Here is a 23,226-nt window from a genome sequence, read left to right as displayed (position 1 = left end):
TTTCTTTCTGTGGAGAAATTTGAAGGATATTTGCTATCGCGATCCACCGACGCCGCCTGACAACATGCGTCAGCGCACTGTCAATGCATGTGCGAACATTAAGGAAGGCGAACTACTCGCTGTTGAGAGGAATGTCGTTACACGTATTGCCAAATGCATTGAGGTTGACGGACATCATTTTGAGCATTTATTGCATTAATGTGGAATTTACAAGTAATCACGCTGTAACAGCATGCGTTCTCAGAAATGATAAGTTCACAAAGATATATGTATCACATTGGAACAACCGAAATGAAATGTTCAAACGTACCTACGTTCTGTACAGGGTTATTACAAATGATTTAAGCGATTTCACAGCTCTACAATAACTTTATTATTTGAGATATTTTCACAATGCTTTACACACACATACAAAAACTCAAAAAGTTTTTTTAGGCATTCACAAATGTTCGATATGTGCCCCTTTAGTGATTTGGCAGATAGCAAGCCGATAATCAAGTTCCTCCCACACTCGGCGCTCACTGCAGGCCGACCCGTTGATTTCCCCTTACAGAGGCATCCAGAAGCTTTAAACTGCGCATACCATCGCTGAATGGAGTTAGCAGTTGGTGGATCTTTGTTGAACTTTGTCCTGAAGTGTCGTTGCACTGTTATGACTGACTGATGTGGGTGCATTTCAAGCACGACATGCGCTTTCTCAGCTCCTGTCGCCATTTTGTCTCACTGCACTCTCGAGCGCTCTGGCGGCAGAAACCTGAAGTGCGGCTTCAGCCGAACAAAACTTTATGAGTTTTTCTACGTATCTGTAGTGTGTCGTGACCATATGTCAATGAATGGAGCTACAGTGAATTTATGAAATCGCTTCAATCATTTGTAATAGCCCTGTATTTTAATTTAAAAAACCTGCCTGTTACCAACTGTTCGACTAAAATTGTGAGCCATATGTTTGTGACTATTACAGCGCCATCTATCACAAAGCGAAAAAAATGGTCCAACTAAAACATTCATATTTCTTTACTTACTACACGAATATGTAATACAAAATGGGAGTTCCTATTTAAAAAAAAACGCAGTTAATATCCGTTTGACCTATGGCAGCACCATCTAGCGGGCCAACCATAGCGCCATCTGGTTTCCCCCTTCAAGCTAGACAAGTTTCGTTCTTTGTAGTTTTTCCGTTTGACGATTATTTCGTGAGATATCTGGCCCGGTCACAATCAATGGACCACCCTGTATATATTTATCAACATTGTGGAAAAATATGTGTCCATAGACTTGCTTTATCTGGTCAGTAGCAGACATAAACCGTGTGAATTTGCAAGAGTTTGAGGGAGTTGCTCTCTCTATCTCTCTCTCTCACACACTAAAACAAAAACTATTCCCTTCTGATAACGGATTTTGTCCTGACATGGTGTGTACCCGTGCTTTCAGCTACGTCTCCAGGCCCACTCACTAGGTTCTTTTAGACAAATTTCTGGCGCACTTACTCCAGTATTTTGCATATGGAGGTACCGACGAGACTATAATGTTTATGTGCAGTGACTAGTGTTGCAGAACGCGGAAATGTGACCGTGAGCTATTATCAAGGGTTATCTTTTAAAGCATCGAGTTAACATTGCAGCGACTTAGCACACGTGTGAATTGTGAGTCACAATTTTATTACAGTAAGTGAAATACCAACTACGCCGGTCAACAATATAGGATTTTATAAGCGCACTTTGATGAAAATACTTTGCTTTCAGAAATCCAATATTGTTTTTCTGTTGACTTGGATCAGTTAGAAGGAGGGCTTAAAAATAAAATTGAACAGTTCGACAACATATCCGCAAACTCAGCCACGATATCAGCAGTCGGAAAACCGTAATGAGTACATTAAACAGAGAGAGTAAAGATGGATCATTAGAGTTCCATATCCCGTCCACAACGAAGCCCTTAGAGACAGAACACATACACGGATTGAATATGGATGGGAAGGAAACTCGTCTTGTCGATTACGAAGATGTATTTTCGATGCAGGCAATAAGCGACTTAGGGAAACCACGGAAAAGCTAAATATCAGTGGACAGACGAGGAGCTGATCCACGCTCGTCCTGAATACGACCGAGCAATGGGGCGTTATGGTTAGCACACTGGACTCGCATTCCAGAGGATGATGGTTCAAATACCCGTCCAACCATCCAAATTTAGTTTTCTTTGATTTCCCCAAATCTCTCCAGGCAACGCCAAGATGGTTTCTTTGAGAAGGGCACGGCTGATTTCCCTCATGGTAGCTGATACGCCCGCTAAACCCACTGAGCAGAACAGGTAATAGGATTGTGGAAAGGGCCAAAGGTTGAGGTCAGTTTCTCCTTGTAATTGTCATTTATTGTAATTTAATAACCTTTACAACCAAAGCGGCGCATAGCCGGACCTTTACCGAATGCAACTCTTTCACGGCTGAAGGCCTCCAACAAGAAGTCTTGATAAGATAAAAATCCAATTAAGATAAAAATAAAATAACTCAAAAAAACAACATACGCAAAGTGCAATATAAATGGCTGAGGGCCACAATTAAATTCCAGAATTTTAGAATATATTACCATACACCTTTAAAGACAGAAGCCCAACAAGAAATCTTAAAAACTCAAAAATTAAATTAAGATAACAATAAACTAATTTAAAACCCAAAAAAGCAACATATACAAGGTGCAACACAAATGGCTGAGGGCCACAATTAAATTTCGAAACTTCAGAATACATTACCATAGACCTTTATAGGCAAAAGGCCAGCATGTTTAACAACAAGAAATCTTAAAAATCAACAAGATAAAAATCCAATGAAGATAGCAATAAAACAATTTTTAAAAAATCACAGCAAAGTAGATAGAACGAACATATGCAAGGTGCAATACCAATGCCTGAAGGCCACGATTAAGTTTTAAAATTTTAAAATATATTACCATAATCTTTTAAAGGCAGAAGGCCGTAATGTTTAAGCTTGAAAGATAAATTTAAGAATTAATTTTGCCAAAATTTTTAAGAAAAAAGAAAAAAATAGCCATAATCCTTAAAGTATCTGACGACAGATAATTAAACACCGGTGGCACTAAGAAGACTCCAGGGAGGTCGGTCTGCCGTCGTTCACTCAGGCGAGACAGGTGGTTAGCCCAACTACACTTGATGCGTTGGAACCCAACCAGGGGACAGCCACGGGCCGACCGACACAACGACTTGCTTCCCATCAATCAGTACGTGAGAACTCAAACAGAAAATGTTACGGACGTAATTATCCACAATCAAATATGTACAAACACTCGGTGTTGGTCACAGGAAAACCTCCCCAACAGCGAACTACCGAAACGAACCACAACATGAATGGACGAGGCTTGGGTACTTAAAACCCACTTAGCTTTGACGTCCTGGGTCGGTGAGCCATGAAACTCGTAGCGATCGGAGAGCTCCACACACGCTCCGACACTGCAGAGGGACCGGCAGCGAACCCAGCGACTGCACCACGCGGAGATACCTTCCCTGGTCCGCAGCAACAGACCGACTGCCTGCTGGTCCGTCGCGACTGCGCTGCTGGTGCGTCTCCCACTCACTTCCAGACACACGACGGCGGAAATACTGGCTCTGACGCAACCGTGGAGAGGAAACACGCCCACTGGCTAAGCGACATCCCTGCACAAGGAAAGGACCGGTCCAAGTTCCACAAGATGGTAATTCAAAGGGCCCAGAAGCACTCAGAGAACCAGTTACACGTCGCCCGATGAGATTACCGACCTCTCAGAGCCAGTATGCCGACAACATTTAAAATAACTTGTCAAAGGAAATCAGGTCACACACAACCTGACAAACACTTGCACGAAGACCTGAACGATACCCAACAGTGACTAAGCACACACGAAAACAAATCGGGGGTCGATTCACACACACACAGCCGACTCGTGAACGATCGGCAAGCCATAACGCGTCGTCCGGTAGGACTACCGACCGACGATCCACCGAGACCGTGACCCGGTTCAAGAGATGCGTGGCGGCAACGGTCGGGCGAGCCATGTCGACGCAGACCTCGCTGCTGCTCCAACCCGATCGCGCTAGTGCCACATTGCCACTCCCCGACTGGCAGGTCCGGACTGCGCTCCAGACGCCTTCCAACTGAATGGCCGACCGGAACTCGCGACCCGAACTGCGACCAACTCTCTAACAACAGACAACGTGCGGGAAGTAATAGCAGTCCAGCAAAGACACTACGAGAGGGAATATATCGATACGCGCTGCTAACGCCGCTCACAGTCAGGCAAAACAGCAACTCAGTGACAGTAGTAATTTAAATTAGCGTAGTGACGTGGAAGTACGAAACAGGGTGTAAAATACGTAGTGGCGGGAACACGAGCCACGCACGGCTCAGTAGCGAGTCCAATGACTTAACCACTGCGTCGCCTCGCCCGATGATTACGAGTAAGAAAGTCATAGGAGACTCGTGCGTAATTCGAGTAAAATAACAGCGAAGGCAAAGCAAACATGAACAGACCGAGGCAATAAAAGAAACAGAAGGAAGATTAAAGGTCCTGTCGGAGTGAGGTCATTAGAGACGGAGAACAAGCTCGGACTGGTTAAGAATGGGAAAGGAAATCGGTCACGGTCTTTCCCAGTATTCGCCTTAAGCGATTTAGAAAAATCACGGAGGGCTGGACGCGCATCTGATCTGTCTCCCTCCCGACCCCGAGTCCGTGCTAACCGATGCGCCACCTCGCTCGGTCCGAGAAAATAACAGCAAATGTAGATGGAGATAAATGGCCGACGAGGGATAAAAATGTAATATCCAATCAGGGAGGAAACTTTAGCTGCAGAAACAGACATTGTATATCAGATGAACTAATCACAAATGAGCCAAAGTATACAGGATATTTGAAAAATGGTCTCGGGATATGTATTTGAACTGCGTGTTCCTCACAGTTGGAATCGTCTCCCTCTTAATGTCGCGCCGGCAGGGGGAGTGGTCGCGAGTAGTGCGGCCGCTGCCGACGCTCTGTGCCTAGTGACGACGGGGCCTCCACAAGATTACTGGCGTCTGATTCAAGACGTTACCGAAATTCTATCAGTTCTGTTTCCTCCATGTTGCCGGTGTGGAAGCAGGACTGTGTCCCGGTACCGGTAGCTATTCGTCGGAGTGTCATCAATCAAAGTAAGACCTATCGTACACCTTTTAGAAATGAATTCTTGCTGTCTTGTGGTTAAGTCCTGGGTTTTTTTCAACCTAGTGTTGCAAAAATGTGACACAGCCGAAGAGCCGACACGTTTCCACTGATCGACTGTCGTCGGGTCAACATGTGAGCACGTAGGGGCTGTCTACTGCGGAGCTCCATGTTCGACAAGGTATCTATTTATTTATTTACACGTCTAGTTCCTCAAGACCAAATGGAGCAGCAAATCTCCAAGGTCACGGAACATGTCAGTACGTCAAATTACAACATAAAGGTAATAACAGATAAAAATACAATGTGTATGAACTCGAAAAAAGTCAATCCATAATTTTAAGTAAACGCAATCAACAATACAAAAAGAATCAGCTTAATTTTTCACGGAACTCCTCGACAGAATAGGAGTGACCCATGAGGAAAGTTTTCAGTTTATATTAGTGCTAAGATTTTTGAATTCGAGTGGTAGCTTATTGAAAATCAGTGCAGCAGTATACTGCACACGTTTGTGCACAAGAGTTAAGGAAATCAGATCCAAATGCAGGTTTGATTTCTGCCGAGTATTAACTGAGTCAAAGATGCTTATTCTTGGAAATAAGCTAATGTAGTTGACAAGAAATGACAGTAAGGAATATATATAGTGAGAGGCCAATGTCAAAATACCCAGACTTGTGAACCGGGGCCGACAAGAGGTTCGTGAACTTACACCACATATTGCCCGAACCGCCCGTTTCTGAGCCAAAAATATCCTTTGAAAATGGGAAGAATTACCCAAAAATATAATACCATACGACATAAGCGAATGAAAATAAGCAAAGTAGACTAATTTTCGCAGAACTAGCACTCCTGAAAGAAAGGATACTGCGGAGACATGGCTTAGGAGTGCTAGTTCTGCAAGGTTCGCAGGAGAGCTTCTGTAAAGTTTGGAAGGTAGGAGACGAGATACTGGCAGAGGTAAAGCTGTGAGTACCGGGCGTGAGTCGTGCTTCGGTAGCTCAGGTGGTAGAGCACTTGCCCGCGAAAGGCAAAGGTCCCAAGTTCGAATCTCGGTCGGGCACACAGTTTTACTCCGCCAGGAAGTTTCATTGAAATATCTGTTCAGAGCAGTGCCGTGATACGTATATGTAATAAAATGGATTACTGTTTTTAACGTACACAGACACTCCCCCCCCCCCCCCCCCCCAGCCAGCAAGGAACTCCTTGAAAAACAGCCAATTAATCTGTATCCTGCTAAAGGAAGCCTCTGAACTGTCAAATTATTTAAATGGTGCTCCAATATAAAAATAATTTCAGAGTCAATATCTATAAGCAGATCACTAACTTCATCTCTAATACCTCTTATGTTTTGATGAAATATGCTAATTCTTTCTCTACTTGGAAACATGACGTCCTCTGAAGGTGAGCCCTTAGTTAGAGAATTTCTTTTAAGCAGGTACACCTATCAGCTGATTTCAATCTAAGAAAGGTGCAGCTCTAACTACTACAGTAACTTTTACGTGAGTGAACCTACCACCACCCACTGCACTGTCGCCTATAAGCTTTGCCAGACACTCCTTCCCATAACTATCGCTAGAGAAACCCGATCTATTAATAAACGCAACTGGCACCACTGAAATGTGACTCATACCCTGTGCCATCAGTGCCCTCTCCATCCCCATGTTAACGCTCCTAACAGCCGCATTAAGATGAGGCCGATCATGACGCTGAATCAGTTGCACGAAATGCACATTACTAGCTATCTTTACCAAGTCATCACCTACATCGCATTCCCCGTCCCTATCAAGACTGTTCCCTGCTCCACCCACTGTCACTACCTGATCCTCCTTCGTAAAATTCCTACATAACTCCCTTATGCTGTCAGTCACCTGAGCCAACCCTGCACTAGGCTTCACATTGCTGGTGACCTGGTACTCACTCCCCAACACTTCCTGCAACTGCTGGCCCACACCTCTACCGTGCGAACTACCTAGCAGCAGAACCTTCTTCTTTCTGTTAGACTTTGCAACTGACCTAGGCCTGCTAACTGCTGAGGACTGCTGCATGTCCCCTGCACCTACAGCTACAAGAGGCTCCGTTCCACTCAACTCTGACAGTTGGTCAAATCTATTGCATATACGCAAAGTATAGCTGTCTGAATACCTCCTCCTCCTAGCTGCCTTCTTGGCAACTGCCAGTTCCCATCCCCCACCACCCATCACCCTCCTCAACCTATCTAGTTCCTCCTTTGCGCGTTGCAACTGCACCTGAAGGGCACAGATCTTACGCTCCCGCTTCTCTATCAACCTATTTCTACTACAAATTCTGCATTCCCAGGAGAGGATCTCCCCAGAATGCCCACTGGCTTCCCCACTGCATTCCCCCCAACGAGAACACTTTGAACAAGTTCGACACCGTAACTCACTACTCACAAATCTACGACAGAGCCCACAATTCTCACTCATGGGAAAATTTTACAGTTACCGAAAAAAAACTATAAGTCTACGTTACCTAAGTCCAGTTATACCAGTAGAACTATTCATAGAATTAACAATAGCGGTCTCGAAATTCTCTGTCTAGTAAGAAAGCAACTACTTGTATTAATATTACTACACCACAGCTAATACCAATACCAACAAAACTTCACAAAATTATTAGCTAAAACCAAAAATTCAAGAGGCCACTGGAACACTCAACGAAATTAATACACTGGATGAAAATTTTACTGAAATATTTCACTAGAAACAATAAGAAACGTCAGCTGAAATCTAAAGCATGAAATTTATTAAACGACATCAACGCAGAGAAAACTAATAAAACACAGCGAGCGAACGTTTCCAAAAGTTTATTTCGCCACAAACAGCACGAAACACCGCTGAAAACTATTAAATTTGATACCTGTATAACTGTGCACAAATAACTTTGTCAGTACTTAGCTTTATAAGTGCTACAGTTGCAATTTCACGCCGCAAAATGTAAACGCACTACCGAGGCGCGAGGCTTGGACGAACGACGTAAGCACATTCACGAATAACAGACCACTCGAGTCAATGACACAGGAAGAAAGACTGAGATTAATGAAAATCCACTAATAAGTTACTTTCTCAGCAAATATTAACACAAATAAACTTTAAAATAAGTAACTGAAGACCAAACTTTATAAAATATTGACGAACAATTCCAACAGCAGTCCAGCACGCGTGACGTCACACCAAAGACTCTATGACGATGAACGGATGCTCCGAAACACTTGTGCGTGCACCAGAATTGTGTTCTATCGACAGAGATGCCACAGATCACCATCTATCCTACTTTGCAGAGCAGATAAGCATCCGAACCGCACGTACTGCGAAGAGTCGTGGACGTCCAATCATTTAGTGCCTAGTAGTAGTCTCATTGTCTTTCTACCTCTTTCCGTAGATGCTCACCACCATATTCCAAGCTCTGCGTAATAATAATTTGCCCTTTGGCAAAGTAGCTTACCTCAATTGATTACCCCATTTGCAGCCCATATCTTCGGCAGAGAGATCTCCCGTCCCTGTTTGCTCCGCTCATATACTTTTGTAAGTCGTCACGTGCCCGCAACGCCACCAGGCGGCATCCAACGGTAATGGTCATAATGTTTTGGCTTAACAGTTTGTATACATCTTATAAAACTATATTTGTTCAAACTACACAGAGCGTGTCAAAAATATTTTCACAAACCTTGAGGACGAATTCCTCACACTAAAACAACAAAAAATTGCATGTAAACAAATGTGCGAAAAATCAGTCAATCTTGAGTTACGCATCTGAGATGAAATCCGTGAACTTAAATTGTATTCAAATAATTAAAATTCACTTGGTAAGGTAATGGAGTGTCGATTCAAGTAAATCTTCGATAGGGATTTGTTGCTATGGAAAAACCCTTACATTCTTTCAATCTCCGTTCTCCAGGTACGTCTTAGAGGTGTTGTCTGCATGAATTTTATTTAGAACACTCTTCTAGATTTATTACAGGATGCGCTCCTGAAAGAGAAAGCATATGTTAATGTGTGGTGCGATTCCATCATATTTCACTCACACTGTTCGAGTTTCACTACCACTATAGATGAATAGGTAGGGGAGAACAGTTCCATGGGTTGGACGCCTATCCCACCATTGACTTTCATCTGTGGGGGCCATCTAAAACACTTCATCTGTGTAGCAGACATCCCTTAATGCAGAGAAGATTAATCAACGTCTAAAGGAAGCCTATCAAACCACATGTCACACTGGGGAGTTGTTTGAAAAGGTGGAACAGTTCGTGTTTAGGCGAATGAATGCGTGTGTAGATGCAAGCGGAGAACATTTTCAATATTTGTTACGAGTTTCTGGCTCGAGAAATTTGTAAAATGTATTTTCATTAACACCTCAAAAAACACAAAAAAAAAGAATTTTCAGACGTATGTGTCACGGCATAAAGTCAGGCGCCGGCACGTCAGTCGGAAACAAGGGAGAGGGGACTGTGAAGAAGACGTCAGCTGACCGACCCCTCTCCAGGATCACAACTTGACAGCAGCGGCCTCTATGCGAAGGGGAAGCGCCGCGCCCAGTTCTACAGCAGCGTCAAGACTAGGGACTCCTCGAAGAGAAGCGTAGAAGCTCCTTACTTTGCTCGTGCATTCTATGTAGCTCATAGTTAGCATTGTTATACTGAAGAGATTTCTTACTTTTTTCTGTCACCCTCTGCTTGCGACACGTCTGTTTAACACAAAGTTAAGTATTATATTTTTTTTTCTTTTTGTAATAAAACTCATTAATACGATTTGTTTGAATGTTGTCTAGCGATCCTAGAAAGCAGATTTCCCAAACACCCCACATCTGACGAGTAGGCAGGATTAAACTGCATGTTTCAGTGAACCACCACTTACGTCTTTGTTCGATGAATTCGTCCACAAAGACCCTCAGACTTCTTTTAAACAACTGCACTCCGAATCAACAAATGCAGAAATTACACTCATACATCTGGAGGCTGTTTTCGCGTAATTGACGACACTGTTCAAATGGTTCAAATGGCTCTGAGCACAATGGGACTTAACTTCTGAGGTCATCAGTCCCCTAGAACCTAGAACTACTTAAACCTAACTAACCTAAGGACATCACACACATCCATGCCCGAGGCAGGATTCGAACCTGCGACCGTAGTGGCCGCACGGTTCCAGAATGTAGTGCCTAAAACCGCTCGGCCACCTCGGCCGGCACCAACACTGTTGCTGCACCTTACGCTTTAAGTACGTAACAAGCAAACAAGATAAATATTTATTAGAAGCTTTTGCGAAGATATTGTAGGAAAGGGCTTTTCTATACAGGATAAGCACAGTGCCTGCAGCGAAACATACGTTGTCAAGTGATAAGGTTTCCAGAAGCCAGAGTAAAACAGTGCATACTTGTTTTGTTAAATGCTATATCATTGTAGCACATACGAATTAAATTTTTGAAAACAGTCAAATAAATGTCTATTAAATAACACGATAAACAGAATACTAACCTCGATTTCAAAAGGCCAGTTATGTTAGTATGCTCTTAGATGAAAGGTCGTAAACAAAGGATGGCTACTAGGCAAGAAATGATTGGCTATCAACGATATTCTAACATACTTATGTGATGACAAACATAAATACTTTAAGAGAAATAAAAGGATTGTGGCTGTCACCACAGACTTACACACTGCAAAAAAAAAAAAAAATGATTCTGAGCACTATGGGACTTAACATCCGTGGTCATCAGTCCCCTAGAACTTAGAACTACTTAAACCTAACTAACCTAAGGACATCACACACACCCACGCCCGAGGCAGGATTCGAACCTGCGACCGTAGCAGTCGCGCGGTTCCGGACTGCGCGCCTAGAACCGCTAGACCACCGCGGCCGGCTTACACACTGCAGTCGATGTGCGTGTTTGCCTGTACTAGCAAGTGGATTGACTGCTCTTTGTCTGTATCATGGTTTTTTTTCATTAACATATAAAAACCCCTGTCTAATAGACATATAAAGTGGTTTGCCAGGAACTACTACAACTTATTTTTCTGTCTCCACTTCTATCTAACATACCTGTACCTGTGATCGTCGAAGGGAATAAACAGAGTACTATAATTTGCTAACAGCATACGTATGTACGCGTAAGACGCTTGTTAAATACTTGTTTAACCTTGTCATGGTCATGATCATAAAAAAGGAAGAAAAATTAGGATGCAACGTCCCGTCGACAACGAGATGATTATTCATTACACAAGGAGTACACGCTCACACTCAGGTGGATGAGGATGGAAATCGTCCTTACACTTTCAAAGGAATCATCTCGCCATTAGTCTTAAATGATTTATGAAAATCACAGAAAACGTAAATTCAGATGGTCAAATGGCGATAAGAAGCATCTTCCTCTCGAATTCCGTGCCCGGCATCTTACCACTGTGCTCTATAACTCCCGGTCATGGGTAATTAAGATTGAGTTACAAATGTAACCGAGTAAAACAGCCGTACCATGGAACCCCAAAACGCCTGTCTCTAGTGACACTGAAAAGTAGGGGTGTAACTTTCCTGGGTACTGCCTACTCGGACACATACACTGGACTGACAAAAGTCGTAAGATACCTCCTAATATCGCGTCGGACCTTCTTTTGCCCGATGTAGTGAAGCAACTCGACATGGTATGGACTCATCAAGTCGTTCCAAGTCCCCTGCAGACATACTGAGCTGCACTAACCTCTACAGCCGCCCATAACTGGCCTCTCGATGACGCCCCATAAATGCTCGACGGGATCCACGTCGAGCGGTCTGTCTGGCCAAACCATTCGCTCGAACTGTTTAGAATGTTCTTCAAACCAACCGGAAACAACTGTGACCTACTGACATGGTTCATTACCCCTCCATAAAAATTCCTTTGTTGCTTCGGAACATGAAGTGCACAAATAGTATCCAAAAAAAGTAGCCGAACATAACCATTTGGAGACAATAATCGGTTCAATTCGCCCAGAGGACCCCGTCCATTCCATGTAAACACAGACCACACCATTATGGAGCCATCACCAGCTTACACTGTGCCTTGCTGAGAGCTTGTGTTGTCTGCGACGCCCATGAACCCTACCATCAGCTCTTACCAACTGAAAATGGTCTCATCTGACCAGGCCACGGTTTTTCAGTCGTCTAGGGTCCAACTGATACGGTCACGACCCCAGGAGAGGCGCAGCAGGCGATGTCGTGTTGTTGGCTAAGGCACTCGCCTCGGTCGTTTGCTGCTGTAGTCCATTATCGCCATATTTCGCCGCATTTTCCTAACGGATACGTTCGTCGCTTATCCCACATTGATTTATGAAGTTATTTACGCAGTGCTGCTTGTCTGTTAGCACAGACAACTCTATGCAAATGCCGCTGCTCTTGGTCGTTAAGTGAAGTCCACCGGCCACTGCATTGTCCGTGGTTAGAGGTAATGCCCGTTATTTGGTATTCTCGGCCCACTATTGACACTGAATTCCCTAAAGCTTTCCGAAATAGAGTGTCCCATGCGTCTAGTTTCAGCTACCATTCCGCGTTGAAATTCTGTTAATTGCCGTCGTGCGGCCATAAGCAATTCGGACACCTTTCCACACGAATCATCTGAGTACAAATGACAGCTCCGCCAATGCACTGCCATTTTATATCTCGTGTACGCGCCGGCCGCGGTGGCCGTGCGGTTCTAGGCGCTCCAGTCCGGAGTCACGCTGCTGCTACGGTCACAGGTTCGAATCCTGCCTCGGGCATGGATGTGTGTGATGTCCTTAGGTTAGTTAGGTTTAAGTAGTTCTAAGTTCTACGGGACTTATGACCACAGCTGTTGAGTCCCATAGTGCTCAGAGCCATTTGAACCATTTTTTTGAACCTTGTGTACGCGATAATACTGTCATCTGTGTAATGTGAATATCGCCATGACTTTTGTCACCTCAGGATAATTATATGCCAGAACCCGCCTCTTTATTTACAGGTTGTCCGGAAAGCTCAGCCGTTGCAGGTTGTGTGTACATAAATCTGAAAGCAGAAAACCACCTGAAGAATCTTAGTTCTAGACAGCACAACTAATAGCCATTCCAGAAGCACGGATTTCGGTGGTGGTGTTCACAGAGGAAAGAATCGTAATAGTATCAAACTTGCATTCGGCTTTAGTGATTTTACAAAATCATATGGTGTAAAGCTGTAATAACCCTTTAATGCATGGAGCGGTTACAGGGCATCTTCGAAACTAATAAGGTTGTGTGGGTAACGAGACAATGCGTCTTTTATAACAACGAATTGACAGTTAAATTTGCTAAAGATGCTATAACAATGCGCCGTCAAGAAAACACGAAATCCCAAGTTCTGCTGTAATCGCGAAAATGAAAAGACAACATGGGTTAATGAAATGGAAATTGGCAAATGTTATCGTTAAGTAGAGGTAGGCATTACATACAAAGTGTCGTAACCAAGATGTTACTGTAGTTGCAAACAATTTGTAGGTACAAGTAATTCGGGAAAGTAAAGCAGGAGAAAAGTAGTTCTCAATACAAACAAATTAGAGACGGCTACAGTGACGTGTAGTAGACCGTAGCACTGAGATGTGGGTTCAAAACTAATTACTCAGGTAGGCAATACCACAAGAAGAAACATAGAGCGTCTATGGTACTTTAGCACAACGTATTCACCCTAGCATAGCGTAGCACAATCAGTATTCTGCAGCGGTAATTACTACAAAACTATGGGTTCGAAGCGAAGCAGCCAAGCGGACAATATCCCAGACTGAAATACGTGTACTGTTTCTTTGTTTGCATTAACATTGTCATGTGGAAGGTTGTTGCACTTGTACATAATCAGTGTGAAGTGCATGGGAGTGGGTACTTCCCAGTGTACTACTTAAGGGGATACGGAATCACCTATCCCCGCAATGTTAATATATGCCTACTATAGGGAACATTTTCTCACAAACTACTGGAGACAGAGAGGTAAAAATTTTACTGTATGTGCATTCATATGTTACAACAATACTGAAACAACAGTTTATTGTCAAAGTATTTTCTTACAGAGATATTGTACATTTATTTTTAAGTAAATTTTTTCCATCGCTTTTTACTAGACTATCACCCCTAAGTCTTTTGTAAATCAAGTAATTAAAAAATCGTTGTTTCAGTATGTAATAGGGACCTATGTCACTACGTCATAAAAATTTCAGACTTCTAGGTTGACCAGTACCTGAGATAATGTTCCTAGATGAAGTAAAAAGTAAACTTACGGGAAACGGAGAAAGAAGATTAAAACATTCCTGATCCGTAGCTAATACCCCCTTCACAGTCTTCATAATCATCTTCAAGTCTTCTTTTGGCACCCCTCTGCACCTGTCTTGCTTTTTTCACTAATGTCTTGATTATATTATCAGCATGCCTTAGTCTGTGCTGATCTAAAAAGAACATAGCACGTACCGTACGGGAACCAACACACATACCCAACTTTTGAAGGACCTGGCATTTAGTTATATTTCCAAGATTGAAGGTTGCCACAGCATCATACACACCAAAATGTAGTGTATTAATTCCGACAAACACTGTTTTTGGGAGACGATGCCATATCACACTATTCAAGCACTCGTTGGGGTTCTGCGTTTTTCCGTGAAGACATTTCATCAGAAGACTTCTGTCAGCCAGATCTCTGAAAATGGGCTTTATTTCTGCCATGATGGCTGATGGTAGACTGTGGTGGTGAATGTATTTCTCTCCTGTTGTTAGTCCCCTATTGTATTTACACCAGCTGTTTTCACCTTTGGGGCACAAACCATGTTGTGGATGCTCATCCGTGGATGCTCATCCGTGGATGCGGTGTGGAAATATAAAGCCCATATAGCTCTCCTCATTTCTTCAAGATTGCCTGTATTTTGCCTGATTGCAAGGCCATAGCAGTTCTGAATGTGGTCTATTATGGAATCAGTCAATCTTCCTCTGCCATCCAAGGTTTTCCCATCATCTAGTTTTTTCCCTTTCATAACTGATTTTAACCTTCTCAGCCTGGCACCCATTCTCTTCTGCACATGTCCTATACATTCGCTTATATTTACACTGTTCCCATATGGTTTGCTTTCCAAAACTTCTTTGAATGCTTTAGAGTCACCATCTCCCAGATATTTGACATAGCGAACATTATACCACTGTGAAGAGCGATGAAAAATTTTCTTCACCCCAGCAACCTCCATGCCACCACTACTACCATAATAATTAGCAATACAGTCATCACTGTGTTCATTTTTCAGCCTGCCTGTGCACCTACAGTATTTAGACATTATTGCAACATCAATAACTTTGCCAGTATCAACACTAGTTGCTGTTACAACACCATTGTTGGAGGTGTGGCCCCTTTTCTGCCACGTGCCATCAAACGCCACTGTGAGGTCACGACTGCCGTCATTTTCTTCCACTGCTTCTTCCACAGCAACCTGCATTGACTTCTGTGCTACATCTTCAACTGCAGATCCTAGTACATAATTGTAAGCTTCAAACTTTGAAGGTGCACTTGGAAGATTTAGAACACCACATAGCATATCACCAGCTGCTTTGCCCTTACCAATTGCTCGCAATCCATAAACTAACCTAATATTTACACTATAAAGTTCAGTTTTCTTGTATCCATTATTTACAGTTACTGAAACCGAACTTGGAAACTTACAGCTGTATTTACAAACACTGCATATTAAATTAAACTGGGCAGCCAGGCCAACATGGGATTCTACTTTCAGAGAAACGTTTCCATGACATTTTTTGCAGCACAAACTGTTTTCAAGAGCTTCACACAATATATTCGTATCAATGAGTTCAAAAACTTCATTCCCTCTATCAAGTAAATTATATTTCTCTTCCAAATCTCTTAGTTTTTTATGAGAAGCACTGTTTTCATTTGGTGTAAGTTCGTTCGGCAAATCAGTAATAAGTGGATTCACATTTTCCAACAGTGATGATGATGAACTGCTTTGCTTTGCTAATGAATCATTATTTCTTTTCTTTTGCCACTTCACACGCTTTTTAAATACTTTTGCTTTAGCTCTAGGCATTTTCACTGCGAAAAATGAAGCACTAAATACGAAATAACTCAACAACAACTACTTTCTTATATCACACTGTTTACAAAACAGTCCCACCACAAAGTCAAAGAGTAACTTGAGGAAACCAGAGAGAAACATTTTCGGGCAACTAGTGTATAAATAGTCGCTGGAAACCGGGATATTTGAATTCATGTCACTTTAAAGGTACTGCCAAAAAGTTCATGGTCAGCCACGAGAGACGTGTATAACTAAAGCGCAATACCCGATCTCACAAATATATAAAAATAAAATAGTTATAATTGTAGTAGAGCTATGTATGATACGTCATTTTAAAGAGGAAACATGGCAGAATATAATACGCCAATAAAAAAAAATTCGATTTTTTAACCCAAAATCCGATTCCGTATCCCCTTAATAGGGTTTTCTTCAGTTCCCGTACGTAGCGCGTGAAGAATGATTACTTAAACGCTTCCCCGCGTTGTAATTAGTCTAATCATGTCTTCGCGTTCCATACAGGAGGGAAACTTGTGAAGAGGGGGGGCGTTGGGAGGGGGTTTGGTATATTCCTAGATTCCTCACTTAAAGCTGGTTCTTGAAACTACGAACGTATCTTTTCGCAAAATAGTTTGCCTCTACCTTCACGCATCAGACAATTCAGATTTTTTAGCATCTCCGTGACGCTTTCCCATGCGTCAAAGAGGCCTCTGAGACAATTTGGTACTTGCACATACACTTGAGCAATATTCCAGGGCGAGTCACATGAGTGTTATAAGCAATCTCTTTTGCAGTCTGATTTCATTTTCCATCTAACTTACCAACGAATCGAAGTCTGGCCTGGTTTACCTGCGACTGAGCCAATCAGATCGTTAAATTTTATATACCTACAAACTATTATACCCAAGAATTCTTTCAGTTGACTCACTCCAGGTGTGACTCATTGATTGTACGAGTTTTTGTGTTGTGAAATGCACAATTTTACATTTCTGAACATTTAAAGCAAGCTAATAGCCTTTGCACTAGTTTGAAACCTTATAAAGGTTAACTGCATCATTTGCGCAAAGACTGAGTTTAGTATTAATATCGCCTGCTCGCAAGGATCTCAGCACTCTTCCCTAGGCATGCCTGAAGTTACTTACATCCGTCGAAGACTCTACGTCTAATATACCAAGATATCCTCCATCCAATCACAAATTTCCCTCTGTACCGCTATAATCCACTTTCGATAGCAGGCATTATTATAGTCTTTTTTGTGGACATTACAGCCGCAGCTTCCCCCATGAACCATGGACCTTGCCGTTGGTGGGGAGGCTTGCGTGCCTCAGCGATACAGATGGCCGTACCGTAGGTGCAACCACAACGGAGGGGTATCTGTTGAGAGGCCAGACAAACATGTGGTTCCTGAAGAGGGGCAGCAGCCTTTTCAGTAGTTGCAGGGGCAACAGTCTGGATGATTGACTGATCTGGCCTTGTAACATTAACCAAAACGGCCTTGCTGTGCTGGAACTGCTAACGGCTGAAAGCAAGGGGAAACTACAGCCGTAATTTTTCCCGAGGACATGCAGCTTTACTGTATGATTAAATGATGATGGCGTCCTCTTGGGTAAAATATTCCGGAGATAAAATAGTCCCCCATTCGGATCTCCGGGCGGGGACTATTCAAGAGGACGTCGTTATCAGCAGAAAGAAAACTGGCATTCTACGGATCGGAGCGTGGAATGTCAGATCCCTTAATCGGGCAGGTAGGTTAGAAAATTTAAAAAGGGAAATAGATAGGTTAAAGTTAGATATAGTGGGAATTAGTGAAGTTCGGTGGCAGGAGGAACAAGACTTTTGGTCAGGTGATTACAGATTTATAAATACAAAATCAAATAGGGGTAATGCAGGAGTAGGTTTAATAATGAATAAAAAAATAGGAGTGCGGGTTAGCTACTACAAACAGCATAGTGAACGCATTATTGTGGCCAAGATAGACACAAAGCCCATGCCTACTACAGTAGTACAAGTTTATATGCCAACTAGCTCTGCAGACGATGAAGAAATTGATGAAATATATGACGAGATAAAAGAAATTATTCAGGTAGTGAACGGAGACGAAAATTTAATAGTCATGGGGGACTGGAATTCGTTAGTAGGAAAAGGGAGAGAAGGAAACATAGTAGGTGAATATGGATTGGGGGGAAGAAATGAAAGAGGAAGCCGCCTTGTAGAATTTTGCACAGAGCATAACTTAATCATAGCTAACACTTGGTTCAAGAATCATAAAAGAAGGTTGTACACCTGGAAGAATCCTGGAGATACTAAAAGGTATCAGATAGATTATATAATGGTAAGACAGAGATTTAGGAACCAGGTTTTAAATTGTAAGACAGATGTGGATTCTGACCACAATCTATTGGTTATGAACTGCAGATTGAAACTGAAGAAACTGCAAAAAGGTGGCAATTTAAGGAGATGGGACCTGGATAAACTGAAAGAACCAGAGGTTGTACAGAGTTTCAGGGAGAGCATAAGGGAACAATTGACAGGAATGGGGGAAAGAAATACAGTAGAAGAAGAATGGGTAGCTCTGAGGGATGAAGTAGTGAAGGCAGCACAGGATCAAGTAGGTAAAAAGACGAGGGCTAATAGAAATCCTTGGGTAACAGAAGAAATATTGAATTTAATTGATGAAAGGAGAAAATATAAAAATGCAGTAAATGAAGCAGGCAAAAAGGAATACAAACGTCTCAAAAATGAGATCGACAGGAAGTGCAAAATGGCTAAGCAGGGATGGCTAGAGGACAAATGTAAGGATGTAGAGGCTTGTCTCACTAGGGGTAAGATAGATACTGCCTACAGGAAAATTAAAGAGACCTTTGGAGAGAAGAGAACCACTTGTATGAATATCAAGAGCTCAGATGGCAACCCAGTTCTAAGCAAAGAAGGGAAGGCAGAAAGGTGGAAGGAGTATATAGAGGGTTTATACTGCGTGAAGAGTTTGACAGAGCACTGAAAGACCTGAGTCGAAACAAGGCCCCGGGAGTAGACAACATTCTATTAGAACTACTGATGGCCTTGGGAGAACCAGTCATGACAAAACTCTACCATCTGGTGAGCAAGATGTATGAGACAGGCGAAATACCCACAGACTTCAAGAAGAATATAATAATTCCAATCCCAAAGAAAGCAGGTGTCGACAGATGTGAAAATTACCGAACTATCAGTTTAATAAGTCACAGCTGCAAAATACTAACGCGACTTCTTTACAGACGAATGGAAAAACTGGTAGAAGCGGACCTCGGGGAAGATCAGTTTGGATTCCGTAGAAATGTTGGAACACGTGAGGCAATACTAACCTTACGACTTATCTTAGAAGAAATATTAAGAAAAGGCAAACCTACGTTTCTAGCATTTGTAGACTTAGAGAAAGCTTTTGACAACGTTAACTGGAATACTCTCTTTCAAATTCTGAAGGTGGCAGGGGTAAAATACAAGGAGCGAAAGGCTATTTACAATTTGTACAGAAACCAGATGGCAGTTATAAGAGTCGAGGGGCATGAAAGGGAAGCAGTTGTTGGGAAAGGAGTGAGACAGGGTTGTAGCTTCTCCCCGATGTTATTCAATCTGTATATTGAGCAAGCAGTAAAGGAAACAAAAGAAAAATTCGGAGTAGGTATTAAAATCCATGGGGAAGAAATAAAAACTTTGAGGTTCGCCGATGACATTGTAATTCTGTCAGAGACAGCAAAGGACTTGGAAGAGCAGTTGAACGGAATGGACAGTGTCTTGAAAGGAGGATATAAGATGAACATCAACAAAAGCAAAACGAGGATAATGGAATGTAGTCAAATTAAATCGGGTGATGCTGAGGGGATTAGATTAGGAAATGAGACACTTAAAGTAGTAAAGGAGTTTTGCTATTTAGGGAGTAAAATAACTGATGATGGTCGAAGTAGAGAGGATATAAAATGTAGACTGGCAATGGCAAGGAAAGCGTTTCTGAAGAAGAGTAATTTGTTAACATCGAGTATAGATTTAAGTGTCAGGAAGTCGTTTCTGAAAGTATTTGTATGGAGTGTAGCCATGTACGGAAGTGAAAAATGGACGATAAATAGTTTGGACAAGAAGAGAATAGAAGCTTTCGAAATGTGGTGCTACAGAAGAATGCTGAAGATAAGGTGGGTAGATCACGTAACTAATGAGGAGGTATTGAATAGGATTGGGGAGAAGAGAAATTTGTGGCACAACTTGACTAGAAGAAGGGATCGGTTGGTAGGACATGTTTTGAGGCATCAAGGGATCACAAATTTAGCATTGGAGGGCAGCGTGGAGGGTAAAAATCGTAGAGGGAGACCAAGAGATGAATACACTAAGCAGATTCAGAAGGATGTAGGTTGCAGTAGGTACTGGGAGATGAAGAAGCTTGCACAGGATAGAGTAGCATGGAGAGCTGCATCAAACCAGTCTCAGGACTGAAGACCACAACAACAACAACAATACAGCCGCAGTATGCATATGTGGAACTTTGACAAATTCAAGCCAACTTTGACAGGAGGAACGCGAGTATCGGTCGCATGTGACGCTCTGCCTGTGTGCGCAGGTGGCGGGGGGTGCGCAGCTCCGTGCCTGCACGGCGGCTCCTGCGTCAGCGGACGGTGCGTCTGCCGACCTGGCTTCACCGGAGAGTTCTGCACAGAACGTAAGTTTATCAACATCTACGACATTCTACGTTTCATAGCTTCTCTCACTCAAGTATAGCACAGACGCGACGATTTTTCTATGCCTTCCCAACGATTCTCGTTTGCCGCGGCAGCTCCCAATACGTTTCGACTGCCAGCCACAATCAACATCCATACCTTTACGTCCAAGAAGTTTTAAGCGGCAGTATTCTTTAAAAAAAATTGACTTTGGTGAGTGTCTCCGTTGCGTGATAATACATAACCACGTCCGACCATGTTATTTTTTTTTTGCGTTACAATACCAAGGACGCATCAAGTCAGTTGTTCAAAAGGATTACCTACTCACTATAAAACATAAATCGATCTCTCCCCAATTGCAGCTCCTCAGTGTACTATTTGTTTGACTTCACACTTAGGTCCAAGAACTGCCATTTTCTTTCAAGCTGAATCACAGATGGGGTTTTCGTATCCCTAGTGCTCTGTTACTTGATGATGAAAAGTTAGAAATAATATTCAAAACGAAAGCACTTCCTAATATTCTGCAAAATTATATTCATTTGGCACGAACTGGCTTTCGGCTTCTCAGGCCATCTTTAGGTGACAACTGTACAGAAGATACAGAAGTGACAAAGTGTCTACATAGGAAAATATTACAATAATTACATTCAGTAAAAAAGGAGTAAAAAAGTTTTTATGTTAAGGCACATGTAACAAACGAAGATAAATAAAATGAAGTCACAGTTTCAATCTAGTATTTGCAACGAAAACTTAATTTAACACGGGGAAAAATGGAAACTGAGTCTCATCATTTAATATTCTGTATGATGTATGTATTGATTGTAGGGTCATTTCTTTGCTTTCTTGATGGAATATAAAACTTCATATTGTACACCATATGAATGGTTTTGTACTAATGGGTGATCAGCAAACGTCGAATCTTTCTTCCTTAACAGCCAGCATCTCTCATGTCCACGTAGCGTAATTGCCACATCTGTGCCCGCTGACCAATGTACACTTGGTCAGTGAGGCAGAGCTGTGCAAGTGTAATATATGACAAAAAACAACAACAAAATAACAAAACGCCCACTTGTTTTCTTTCAATTGGCCACATTCCCCCCCACTCCCCCTTCCACTTTCCACCACTCCTCTTTTCCAAATGGTTGAAAAAATGACAGGAAATTCAAATAGGCGTTATCCTATTGGGTGGGACATAGTAGCATATACCAGTTATGATTTATTACGCAATTACCTTATTATTAGAATTTATACCTTCTTTATCTTAATTAGCATAAATTATGACCCATTATGATATTCCACTTATCTTCATTAATACAGTTTATCAAACTTATGGCTGCCTCTATATTTACAGTGCTCTCATATTAATTACTATAACTTATAACTCCAAAAATGACATCATGGCTGTCCAGGCACTTTGACATTGGTACTAGAACGGAGGACCACCTTTCATAGCTATTTACTGTTTTGGAGCTATTAATTGCATACTGAGAGAGTTTGTACAATTTTTTCTGAAACATCTTGATTTTCTCCCAGTATTTCAAATACCTACTTTCCTTGATTTTCATCCAAAGACACATGCAAATAGAAGACTTTTAACGTTTAACAATTACTACAGTGCATCATTTAAACAGATACACTAATGTTACATACGACTTCTTTATAATAAACGAACAAACTGCAGGAAGGTCTCTCCTGAGTGCACATCACATTTTGCTGGAGCGGCAGTCAATGGTTTGCACGGTAGACACACACGCAGGGGCTACAGCAGACACCAGCCACCCCGTTACATCACCCACCGCGCCACGCTGTCCTCGATGCGGCTGCCCCCCCCCCCCCCCCCGCGCGCGCAGGTAGCGTCCGCATGCATATACACACTAGCCCTTCCCACCGCACCCTACACTGTGGAACAGATCGCCCTTTGTTCTCTATACCTACATCTACGTAGATACTCCATATGCATGGCGGCGGATACCATGTACCAATACTAGTCATTTCCTTTCCTGTTCCAGTCGCAAATAGCGCAAGGGTCTATAAGCTTCCGTACCAGCCCTAATTTCTCTCGTCTTATCTTCATGATCCTTACGTAAAATGTACGTTGGCGGTAGTAGAATCGATCTCCACTCAACCTCAAATGCCGGTTCTCGAGAACTCCGCAATAGTGCATCACAAAAAGAGCAACGTCTTCTCTTCAGGGATCCCCATTTGAGTTCAAGAAGCGTTTCCGTAATACTTGCGTACTGATCGAACCTATGCAGCACGCCTCTGAACTGCTTCAATGTCTTTCTTTAAGTCGATCCTATGGGGATTCCCGACACTGAAGCAGTAGTCAAGAATGGGTTGCACTA

The 23,226-nt window shown here is 42.5% G+C and overlaps 1 protein-coding gene across 1 annotated transcript in view; it reads left to right on the top strand.

Moving 5' to 3' along the window:
• The window catches only part of LOC126198519 (fibrillin-2-like), a 732,236-nt gene that overhangs the window by 241,813 nt on the left and 467,197 nt on the right, over window positions 1–23,226 (top strand). The window contains exons 4-5 of the mRNA XM_049934905.1: window positions 19,069–19,105; window positions 20,785–20,883. Coding sequence (XP_049790862.1) covers window positions 19,069–19,105; window positions 20,785–20,883 — 136 coding nt within the window. The remainder of the gene's footprint in view (window positions 1–19,068; window positions 19,106–20,784; window positions 20,884–23,226) is intronic.

The sequence above is a fragment of the Schistocerca nitens genome, chromosome 8 (genome assembly GCF_023898315.1).
Source record: "Schistocerca nitens isolate TAMUIC-IGC-003100 chromosome 8, iqSchNite1.1, whole genome shotgun sequence".
Classification (NCBI taxonomy): Eukaryota; Metazoa; Arthropoda; class Insecta; order Orthoptera; family Acrididae; genus Schistocerca; species Schistocerca nitens.
The sequence above is the reverse complement of the archived record's forward strand: the minus strand, read 5'-3'. Positions and strand labels throughout refer to the sequence as shown.